This window comes from Gadus morhua, chromosome 10 (assembly GCF_902167405.1).
Source record: "Gadus morhua chromosome 10, gadMor3.0, whole genome shotgun sequence".
NCBI classification, from domain to species: Eukaryota; Metazoa; Chordata; class Actinopteri; order Gadiformes; family Gadidae; genus Gadus; species Gadus morhua.
The window spans coordinates 23,732,737-23,745,058 of NC_044057.1; the positions used below are offsets into that span (position 1 = coordinate 23,732,737).

Below are 12,322 nucleotides of genomic sequence, written 5' to 3' on the forward strand. Positions count from 1 at the left end.
ACTAATATTACACCTGCCCCATCACTCTCAGGAAGTTAAAGATTGTTCCAGTTCCAGATGCTCACTTTTGACTAATTAGTCGTTCAGCAGACTTAAAGCTTTTATCATTGTGTCTTACAATGACTTAAGATTCATTCCATTAGGTGATATAGGGTATAGGGGATCTTTACGTCAACTCTGACTAGAGGAGAGGCTTTCAAAACTGGGGATCGAAACCCAGCATCTTTCATCTTTGAGTGGAGAACCACATGATTTGAATGCGAATAAGCGACAACGTTGTTGTGTGACACCACTACGGCGCCTCGGTCGATGTAGCAGTAAACCGCAAACCAATCAAAAGTGATTCTAGCAACACAGCTAGCACCATCGGTCCTTCAACTACTAGACTATTGATGACAAGAAGCCTTACTGCAGTTGCCTTTAACCAGGAGCTACGTCTCGCTCTCTCAGGGCTTCTGGCAACGATTTAAACCCACAACGTACGCATCCCTGCCTGGTATAGTCTAGATCTGGGTAGAGACAGGCCATACTTTAACGCTCCGACATCACAACACACAGATTGTACAAGCAAGCAAAGAAGATGTCTGAAGGGGCTGATTTCCATACGAACAGGTGCCGTGGAAAAGAACACTAGTTTGAGTATGTTTCGTCTTGTCGTATAGTAGAGGTGTTCTACACTGATGAAGGTATGACTCCGAGGAGGAATGAAGAATAAGGGTAGAACTATTTGTTACAGAAGGCCATTGAATCATGCACTCCGGAGTTTGTTCAGGAAGCAACTGTGGGATAAAGTAAATTAAAGAGAAAGTATAGAAGTCACGCTTATACGGTCTGTTTTGACTCAAAGAGTTTAACGTCATGGTGTTTTTTCAACCACTCCATGTGTGAGCAGAAAGTAGAAGAACTAGTGTTAGCTCTAATACGTGAGTTTTAATGCTGTGTGGACTAATATGGTAAAAGATGCAATTAATTAACATATATTGTTGGTAGATTGTTATTATTATTACAGAGGGGTTTTCTCGTATTTCTCGTGATTCTCATTTGAGTCAGACAAAAGTCTGGAACCTGCTTTTCTCTGAATGGTCCCTGAGAATCCCCCTTTGATGACTCTTTCATTCATATAGCATATAGGCAAGATAATGATTATACTTCCTTTATATGTATAGTATATAATAACTATATTTCCTTGACAGTAAACGTGTCCCATACAGACCGTTTCCCTGATGTGGAGGCGTGGATGGTTGAAACGTTTGCTTGTGTCCGTGCCAGTAGAGATGGAGCGAGAGGACAGGGATAGGGATGTCTGACATGATGAGGAGTTCTCCTTGCTCTAATGTTGTCGCGGTGGCAGGACCTGTTGATGTAATGAGAGCTTCAGCACAACAGCTGTAGGCGGCATCAGTACAGTAGTCATGTTGATGATGATGAGGATGATGATGATATTAACAACAAGCATGCAGTCGCACACACACGCATAAGCATGCGCGCACATATGCACACACACGCTCACAAACACACACACACACACACACACACACACACACACACACACACACACACACACACAAATGCATGCACACACACACGCACAGGCGTGAGCAGAAAAACACACACACACACACATACTTGTGTCACAGATCATTTTCTTCTCTTCTTCCCATGATTTTGATCACATCGATCCACTATCACCCCATCAATCCCCTCTCTCTCCCCCTCCCCCCTCTCCCTCTCCCTCTCCCTCTCTCTCTCCCCCTCCCTCTCTCTCTCTCTCTCTCTCTCTCTCTCTCTCTCTCTCTCTCTCTCTCTCTCTCTCTCTCTCTCTCTCTCTCTCTCTCTCTCTCCCCCCCCCCCCCTCCCTCCCTCCCTCCCTCCCTCCCTCCCTCCCACAATGTCTCTCTCTCTCTCTCTCCCTCCCTCCCTCCCTCCCTCCCTCTCTCATGATGCATATGGAATAAAGTGGGTAGAGCACCAGGTGTTAACTCCCTCTCTCGCCCTCTTTGTGCGCAGGTGAAGGTGTGGTTCCAGAACCGCCGGACGAAGCACAAGCGGCAGAAGCTGGAGGAGGAGTCCCCGGAGGCCCAGCAGAAGAGGAAGGGCAGCCAGCACGTGAGCCGCTGGAGGGTGGCCACCCAGCAGGGGAGCCCGGACCACATCGACGTCATCTCCGACGACTAGGGCCGAGGACTACACCCGCACACGGCACGAGAGAGGGGGAGGGGAAAGAGAGGGAGAGCGAGAGAGAGAGACTGGCACGCAACAAGAGAAGGAGACAGAGAGAGAGAGAAACAGAAACAGATTATTATAAATACACATTAACGACCCTTCCAGAGGGGGAAGAACAGAAGCTGTCAATCAGAGAGCACGAAGACACGGATACATACACACACACACACACACACACACACACACACACACACACACACACACACACACACACACACACACACACACAAAGTTATTCAAGAAGACACGTCATCAATAACTCACCGACAGTTCCCTTCTAATGAACGACGTTGCTACACACGTGTGCAACATGTTCAGCCTCACCTTAATGAAGAAACTCTCGCGAAGAATCGGGCGAGGACCAGGACGACATGACAGAATTTGGTTACATGTTTGGCAAAAATATACCGCCCCCCCACCACCATCCCACTCCTGTCGCACTTTTAATATTGTTTTGATCGTGTCGAAAAACACGGAGATTGTTTGATTCCTTTTTCAAATTCGAGTTCAATGGAGTTTCTGGGACTTCCGATCGCTTCGCTCAGACACTCGCAGTTAACGTATGAACAATTCTACTTTTGCTGAATGGGATTATATGTCAACGAGGACCCTCCAAGAAACACTGGATATGAGGAAATATGTCACTGGAACATTGATGAAGTAATAGACTACTTTTCAGACATTGCAACTCTTGTGTTGAAAACACTTCGGACTTGAACGCATTCCATTGGTTGTGTGATGAATCACGGATAAATGTGCACGATGCGCGGCCACGTTGGGAGCACACGCAGCTCCTCTGTTTATTGTGTTGTTTTGATAGGCCTGCGTATAGTTGAGCATTGTTTTTCGTCTTATAAATGTATGTTTGGACCACTATTTCATTTAGACGTTTGTGTTGAACTCCCAGGCGTGGCTTTACCATGTGTTGGTATTTATGTAAATTGATTAAATTGAAAAGTATTCTATGCATCACATAAGTCATAATGTGTTGTTATCTCCCCTGTCTGTACAATTTATTCGTTCAAATCAGCATATTTGTGTCTGACTATTTGAGACACCTGTGCCTCTGTCTAACTATTAAGTCCGAAATGAAATCAGAAAAAAATACCTCAATTCAAATTATTTTCAGCTTAAATTTTCAGCTGGAAAATAAATCTCCTTATGTAGCACTTCTTAGTCAAATCTATTTTTTCATTGGTCGCAAAAAATAGGAACGCACTACATTCATTGCCCCTCGTCCAACTCAAAGGCAGATACATATTTGCAAATTATTTTGTTTTTATTTGTAAAATAAAAAAAATGTTTTCCTCAGAAAGTTTTTCTTACAATTGCACGTGTTACTTATTGAAAAAAATATTAAACTGAAATCTCTTTATACTACCAGTAGGCCGGTGTTTGCAAAGACGGCCTATGTGCAGGCATTTTTCTTTATCAAATATTTAATTAATAAGGGCAAAAATTTAAAATACTTCTGCAGCTTATAATATGACTATATCAAACAGTTAATCAGTTTGTATTATATTTTGTATTCAGTTTTCTTTTTTTTTTACTAAGCAATGCCCAAAAATCGTAACCTTCCGTCGAGGCGACGCAGCAGCAAGGGCTGTGATTGGACAGCTTACTAAAACCCGACGCAGAACCATTCATGACTGCGTCGAGGCGTCTGCGTGGTCATTGCGTTGCGGGAACGTGGGACCATAAAAGGGCCCTTAACGTGGAGAGGCATGATAAACGATGCGTTCAACGCTCGAGCAGACAAAGAGAACATCGTGCTCAGGGAGCTGTCTCTAGCACCCGACGGGGAGCCAGTATGCTCTGGAAGGGCACTAACTCAGAGGCCTGCATCAGGCGAAACACCTGCTATTCCTAAAGCACCTGTCATAACCATCCCCTTAAACCGCACATTAGTGGATTAGTAATATCCCCAAATATCAATATCACAATGTGCTATAGTTTTTTAATGCAGCATACGTTTATAGTCTATTGTTTACTACTGCTCTCAGCGTCCCCCGTCTGTCTCATCCCTCTTCTCGTTTCGTGCAATCCTGATCATCCCGATTAACACTTAAAACAAACATCAATGCTCTTGCCAAGAGTAGGCTACGGGCCAAATGTATCGACACTTTTTCTGTATCTTTGTTCGAGTCTAATCAGCGCAATTATAAATGAGGACAACACGAAGCAGATCCAAATCCATGAGGCTTAACAGGCCTGACTGTTCCACTCCAGAACCGACCACCAAACTACAGGTTCGGTTTGAATCTCTCCAACAAGTTTCCCGTCATCGTGATGCTGTATAAGATGTAGCCTATGTTCGTCTGCAGGGACTTTAACACAGCGGGCTCCTCACTCGCTCGGAAAATGAATTCTAGTCACCTTCCTGGCTCGTGATTTACACCTGCTGATGCATCGGGCCCCGAGCTATTGAGAGGTGTGAGAAACCAAATAAACCCATCACCTTTCTACAATAGACGGTCTCATTATACGCAGATATGCACGTAAACTGTGAAGAATAATGTATGAGCAAAGTCGTGTTGGTGCGTCCTAATTGGGCGCACGGAGTCTGGGTTCTCAGGGTTCTCGGGGTTCCTGGGAGCTGTTGATTCGCAGGTGCCGCCGCTGTCTGTGTTTTGGTTTATTATAGAGAATAATAACCCGTTTACTCGAGTCGTTACTCTCCAAACGAGCGCATGGTTTGAGACTCGAGCAACGATAACGCACCGATAGAGAAGGATGAGGCTGTGGTCGCACGTATCTATAGGCCTACACAAAGAATAACATGCACGCACTAAAAACAAGACAAGACCGATCATTTCATTCATCAGATGTTTATCAACGTAAGTCCGTGTTTCATTAACTCGACATTAACTTTATTTCACTGACGGCTTGATGCACTGATGTGGATTTTGTGTGGGCCGTATAGTCACATAACGGCCATCTTGGCTCTAAACGCGTGTTCCCCGATCCAGCGTTTAAGACCATGGTGGAGCCGGATGGCCGCCAGGTGAAAAAAATTCCCATTGCAAATCGGACTCGTGTCCCACTCGGACCTGTTTAGTGGTTTCTGTCTCTGTTGGTTTCTCAAGCAAAGACCCTCGCGTCTTTTGTATTTCATGGCTTACAAGGACGCTCAAACCTGGTGCCAATTGTTTTAATCATCCAATCAAACATAACCTACAATTATTGAATAGGCCTGTTCGTCCAAATTGCGCTTCAATTAGATCTTCCATTATACCTCTTGGCGATAATCACTGGGGTGGGGGGGGGGGTATCTATGTGTGTGTGTGTGTGTGTGTGTGTGTGTGTGTGTGTGTGTGTGTGTGTGTGTGTGTGTGTGTGTGTGTGTGTGTGTGTGTGTGTGTGTGTGTGTGAGTGTGTGTGTGTGTGTGTGTGTGTGTGTGTGTGTGTGTGTTGGTGCGAGCGCGAGTGGAATGACGCGAATATTATTATTGTGTGGAAAACGGGTCGCAGGCTATAAAACGTCGTGTTAATTCAACGGAGCGAATTAGGCAGCCTTTCCCGCGTCGACCTCTCGCCATCAACCCTAATCATCCGAATCCAGTTAATTGCTGGAAATAAAAGCAATTAACATCAAACCCTGTCGTTAAACAATCACACTCATCAACGCCGCAGTTTGAAAAGCACACAGTTCAAAAATAATATTGTTTTCTGCCGAATAAGGACTCGTGTGAGCGAGCCGAGAGCTCATTTGATTTAATTTGTTGATTAAAGTGAGAAGATACACATTGTAGCACATTAGAACAAGAACATAGCTAATCATGGGTGTAGCTGGCGGGGTTGTTGGTCTGACGACCTATGTCACCAGACTGAAGGATTTACATTGAGTCATATTTGCTCAGTGTTCACTTGGGTGCTCATCATGTCTTGCTTCAAAATTGGTCTTAACTCAACGTGTCGTAACGAACACAGGGAAACAGTAACTACAACAAAACATCAAAATGAACATTGCTAGATAGATTTTTCTCTTGGCCAATTTAAAACAATGAAATACAAATATGGAAAGCTTTTATTATGTATGTTGTAGAATTCTACGACTATAGGCCGAATAGTTCTTACCACTTCATAGCAGCACATTGGCATTTTCGCAGAGCTACTTTTTATGATCTCTTAGTATTGATGGTAATAGGCTACTATTATATCGTCCAATAAAATAATATTGATTCACATATTTAGGATCAGGAAAGACGAATGAGTGAACGAAGAGAGGAATATAATTGCCGTCTATATTAAAACCGCAAGCAGTCTCTTGCAGAACCCACATACACCGCCATGCAACAATGACCGCCCTTTGAGGTCGACGATATCCGAGGTAGCTGCATGACGTCAGACTCAGCCCTACTGCTTTCGGCGGGATAAATTGTCTCGCAGATTGTAGGAATATAGACCAATAAAAATACAATAAAATATAATTCTATAAAATGCGTTCTTGTGCATCGGACGCATCGCCATGCACAAAGAATACGGCAAAAGTTCTCAACAACTTTATGGTCGTTGTTCCAAAGGGACGACATTATCGTCCCTTTACAACTCGTTGAAATATACGGATTGGATTTTCAGAATATTCTCGGTTTAAAAACTGGACTTTGAACCATATTTAACATTATTAGATTGTTTAGCTTAGCTTTTATGTGATAACGTTAATTGAATAACCTGGCTAATTCTCAATTGGACTTGTGATTGCTTGAATTGCAACATTTTGATATCAGTATAATTGTGCAGTGTTTTATCAAAATTCCTTGTATATCATTTCATCAGACCTGTCCAAATAGCATGTGTACAAACATTTGGGTTATTTGCACTAGTGGTTGATTAAAAAATATATCACGGTACAGAATAAATAAATCAAGACAGAATTTATGGGGCCAAGAGTTAAAATGTTCAGCATGTGAAATAAGGCCTGCACACCAAGTTTCAGGCATTTTCAGAAGAATCGCTTAAGCAAACCAATCATCGACAACACAAAACGTTTGTACAATTGGTTTGGAGTTATAAGCATTACTGATCCGAAATAATAAAAGTAGGCTACTCCTAGAAATACAGATCCCATACACTGAATATCTATATTTAATACACACTTACTTTATCACACGTGTTTGTGAATGTGAAACAGAGACGGCGAGAGAGAGTGCTCGCGTGCGTGTGCGTGCTAGTGTTCGTGCGTGTGCGTGTGTCCGTGTGCTTGTGCCCCGTACGGTAACAGGGTGTCTCGGGGGTGTGAGTGTCATACCTCGTGGAGGGGGTTTCCTCCACTTCAGTGTAGGCCTATTCCTGCTCCTCTCCGACTTCCTCCTTCAAACACAAACACAGAGGCCTAATTACAACACAGCCTTACGGGTGGACAGTTCCCTTAGATACGTGGCTTGATACCGGGAAAAGTATGCTGTTATTGTGGGAATGTCCCTACATACCCATTTAACCAGTTGAATCATTTTCAAAGTGAAGTTAGTTTACGTTTGAAAATCAAATATAAAGAAACGAACATTCCGAAACATGCTCGGTGCAATGCGGGGATAAAACGATCGATGAATTGAAGACATAAGATGATGGTGATTCATGCTCTTATCCACTAGGCCTACATTTTATTTGACACATGGTAATAAGTGGTCCGATCTAAGCCCTGGTATAACTGGCGTTATGAAAAGAAAGGTGATTGATGTGACAGACTACTTAATAGCAACCTACATTGCAGACATCACGCAGAGCAAACAAAGCTTTCTGAAAGACCTGACTCACGTCACGGACGAGATAATAAAACCTTCTTTGCTCTTGATCTGTTAGTGTGTGTGTGTGGGGGGGGGGGGGGGGGGGGGGAGGTGTGCACACCTCTTATTAGACCCCTTGATTTCCTCAAAAGCATCCATCATGATCAGCCGTGCATCCCCCATCCGCCAACAAGTGATGCGTGACGGCTTGAAAATAACGACCCGACAAGATTTGTAGCCGAAATGGCGAAATTTCCGAGGCCCTTGGTGCTGCCATGCCCAGACTCCGTGCGAGAGGTTTGATTTAAGGTCTCCATGACAGCCTAATGAGCAGTTGGCAAGACGTTTTACAGACTGGAAGAGCTCGTTCTTCTCTGGCTGGCGGAGGAGGCCCCTCGATGCCGCTCCGAGGTCAGTTTCACGGGTTCCCCGGTTGGAGAGGAAGGAGTGGCAGGGGTTGAGTTGGGAACCGATCCCAGGTCAGCGTCTCAGGCCGGTTCTACCTCCGCGAGCGTCGGGTAGGACCGCCACCTGCACGGACGCCGCTGATTCGCTGGGAGTCAACGGAGGGAGAGGAGGGGGTCGGCGCCCGATAACAGGGTGCTGCCAGGCCGGAGGACTCGAAGGGAAATTGATTGTTGTTTTTTTTATGCAACAGAAAGAGCTCTAATTAAGTGTAATGACTGTTAAGAAATTAAAACGTGGGATGCTTTAATTGGGAGCAAGAATGATTGCGATGATTACACAGAATTACTGAACATAATAGCAGACGCTTTACCCCTTGGTGATCCATAGGCCAACATTAAAAATAAAGAACACATCAAGCTCAGCACTCGACCTTGTCTGGTGCTTTTCTGTAATCACTAAGTGTAATCACATTTCATCTTCCTAACTCAGTGAGCCGTTTAGTTGACTACATCTACACTGGATAAAATAAGAGATTTAGTCCAACTTCTATGTGAACTTCCAATAAGTATTTAAGTTACGTAACATTGTTGGTCTCTGGAATTTAATTCAGTTCACGAACTGAAAATGATCTGCTCACATGGGGGCACACACACACTTGCACACACACACACACACACACACACACACACACACACACACACACACACACACACACACACACACACACACACACACACACACACACACACACACACACACACACACAAAATCTCTTGCTCGTGCAGGCGACTCAGAGCAATGTGGTCAGACTTGCTGCACCAGTGAACGAGACCAAATGAAAATATATAAACACCAATTACAGGCATATTTAGAATACAAACAGATATTCACACTCATCACAAACATGTTGGCATGTCAGGTTTCAGTTGCCAGAGCAATGGAAACTATCAGATTCTGGACCCCTAGAAGAACTCTTAAAACAGCTGAGCTGGCAGCCTACTGTTGTGTTGTCCATCATATCTGGAGAGATAGAAACACACACATAACAACTACCAAAACACAAAAAAAAACCACTTTGAATCATTTACCAAAGATTTTTTTATATGCTCCAAATAGTCTCTTAAGTGGCAAATTTATAATCTGGCTACAAACACAAAGATATATTTGGAACTATTTTCAACACTATGATAATGCTGTGGCTACCTCTTGTGATGTGCCACTGTCAGAATATGAGCTGCTTCTTGCTGGGTAGTCTGCATGGAGCCTAATCTGTCAGCAGTACATCACAGGAACCCTAATAATCACAGCGGCGAAAGACTACCATCTTGTAGAAGGTATCTCCTTTCGTATCGGTAACTTTTCTGAACACATTGGTAATCCTTTGAAAGTAATCAAATTAAAATATCTTTGGGCCCGCTTGTTGTGATGACAAGGTAATTAGTCATTATCATGATATAACCAACTTATGACCTTTGGGGACAGGGCCTTTTGCGTGTCGGCCCCCACTCTGTGGAATCAGCTCCCCCCCACATCTGCTGTGCCCCTTCTGTGGAGACTTTCAAAAAGTACACGAAAGCACACCTTTTCTCTGAGGCCTATGGCCTCTAACTCACGACCCCAACTCTCACTCACTTGCCTACACACACACCCTCCCCTCCCACTCTTGTGTAGCGACCTTGAGTATCCTGAAAGGCGGTATATAAAATCAATTTTTATTATTATTATTATTGTAATTGGTTATTAACATGATAACGACACAATCAAATGTTCTCACAACATAATATATAATATAGATACAACATAATATATATACAGCTAGGCCTAGGTTGTGCATGCTTTTGTCGTCAATAGTGTGGTATTGTTTGCACAAGTGGCCGATGCATGGTAATTCCCTTTCACACATGCAACCTATCCCATAATTTTCTGAAAATGTCCTGCATTGGTATGTGAATGGGAGGGGGGGGGGGGTATGTGTGAATTGGAACAGGGAGCAAAATCCCGGCGTACCGCAAGTTTCCCACCTAAAGTCCTTGTGACATTTACATTAACGGTACAGCTGTGTTGTAAATTAAAGCAGTAACAATGCAGGGGGAGGCGCATAAGGGGTTACATCCGTCTCACTTACCTAAGACGTGTTCAAGTGCAGCGAGCGAGCCAATCACAAGACTCGGCTGTTTTAGCCTGTAAACAAATCCTGTATTTATTTCAACCCTCACCACAGACCCAAACCGTCATCCTTTATTTTGACTAAAACTTTCATTTTGTGTTAAAAATTGACTCAAACACACCTCTAACCTTGCCATTTGACAGCTATGTAATTAAAACATTAATTTTCGATATCCAATTCCATCAACGTTCAGATGATTCAGTCATCAGTCAAATAGTCAGCAGTAAAGACTGCTTTACAGAGTGAAGCAACGCTGGCTACAAGAGGGCGGACACCAGGTGGACAGCTGAACGACGTGAAAGGACCACTTCCTAACTGGCATATCGCCCAACCACTGAGACAGGCAGGGAAGCTGATGCTTTCTGTTTGCCCTGTGGCAGTCGAGGATGACGTGAGCAAGTTCTGGTAAAGTTGCAAATATGAAGTTTCTCAGTCATTAATTTCCTGTCAGGGTGCAAGTCAGCACAGATGTCCTTTACCACCAGGGCTAATTATCGGTACAGAAACGCCCGCAAGCATTTCGGCTGTCTGACTAAAGTCTGCTTCTTCTGTTCATCGTTTGGTCTTTTAGGTGGTACAGTTAAAAGAGATACCAGAGGCCTCAATGGATTTTTTTAAGTAAATTGTCGGGAAATCCACATTTGGTGTGTGTGTGTGTGTGTGTGTGTGTGTGTGTGTGTGTGTGTGTGTGTGTGTGTGTGTGTGTGTGTGTGTGTGTGTGTGTGTGTGTGTGTGTGTGTGTGTGTGTGTGTGCAAAGCAGGTTTTATTATCTCGTCCGTAACGTGAGTCAGGTGTGTGTGTGTGTGTGTGTGTGTGTGTGTGTGTGTGTGTGTGTGTGTGTGTGTGTGTGTGTGTGTGTGTGTGTGTGTGTGTGTGTGTGTGTGTGTGCGTGCAAGATGGTTGCTGAGTTTCCCAGAAGTTGGAACTGAAAAGTGGTTAAGGGTAAGGTTTATTGGCTGATGAATATGAATTAATGTGGTTAAAGCTCAGGTATGCCTATGTGGGGTGGGCAGGAACAAATGACAATTACTGTTATTATTATACCTAGGGCAAACTTTTATCGGTTCAAAAATCACTGATTGAGTGACATCTGGTGATCTTTATAATGTGAAAAGGTTGTACCACACACATGAACTAAATCTTAACCGGACCGGGAAACATTGCATGAAAGATGTAGTGGGAAGTCCATTGCCCTGGTCCACTCACATTTTTGGAGCGTTGCACTTAACCTACGGCTGCTATTCAATGCAGAGGTATAATTATGCCGTACGTGAGTTCACAAGGTTATTATATTTATTAAATTTAATTACATTTTTGGTAGTAACTTCAATTTCTCATTTGAAAAGATTATAAAAAAAGAGAAGGAATCTGAGAACTCTTTTGGTAACACGGAATGACTCAGAAGTAATAACTCATCTTCTTAGCATTTATTCCAAAATGAGTGCTAATTGCAGCTAACGCAAAAGTCTTATTATGGGTATTACTTTGGGACTTGATTCTCTCTCAGAAGGAGTCGACCTGGGTGGCTGCTGAACCTAAACATCCTCATCCTGATCTTTACCTTACATCGCTTGATTGGAGTTAAATACCTAATAAGTTAAAATGTAACATTTGGAGCAATAAAAGTAAATGTGCAAATGTCAAGAAGCTCAATATCTCCAAATATATTTATACAAACTATTATATTTAGCACTGTGCTAATCAATTTTTAAAACTTTATTTAAAAAAAAGTATTTGCTTTTTTAAAAAAAGAATATTTGCTTGGGTCATTGAGAATAAAGTAATCTTTACGTTTGCTTT

General features: G+C 43.2%; 1 protein-coding gene across 1 annotated transcript in view; it reads left to right on the top strand.

Annotated features, from left to right (window-relative positions):
• Positions 1-3,525, top strand: part of emx3 (empty spiracles homeobox 3) — a 15,355-nt gene extending 11,830 nt beyond the window's left edge. The window contains exon 3 of the mRNA XM_030367448.1: positions 2,008-3,525. Coding sequence (XP_030223308.1) covers positions 2,008-2,175 — 168 coding nt within the window. The 3' untranslated portion in view covers positions 2,176-3,525. The remainder of the gene's footprint in view (positions 1-2,007) is intronic.
• The last annotated feature ends 8,797 nt before the right edge of the window (positions 3,526-12,322 follow it).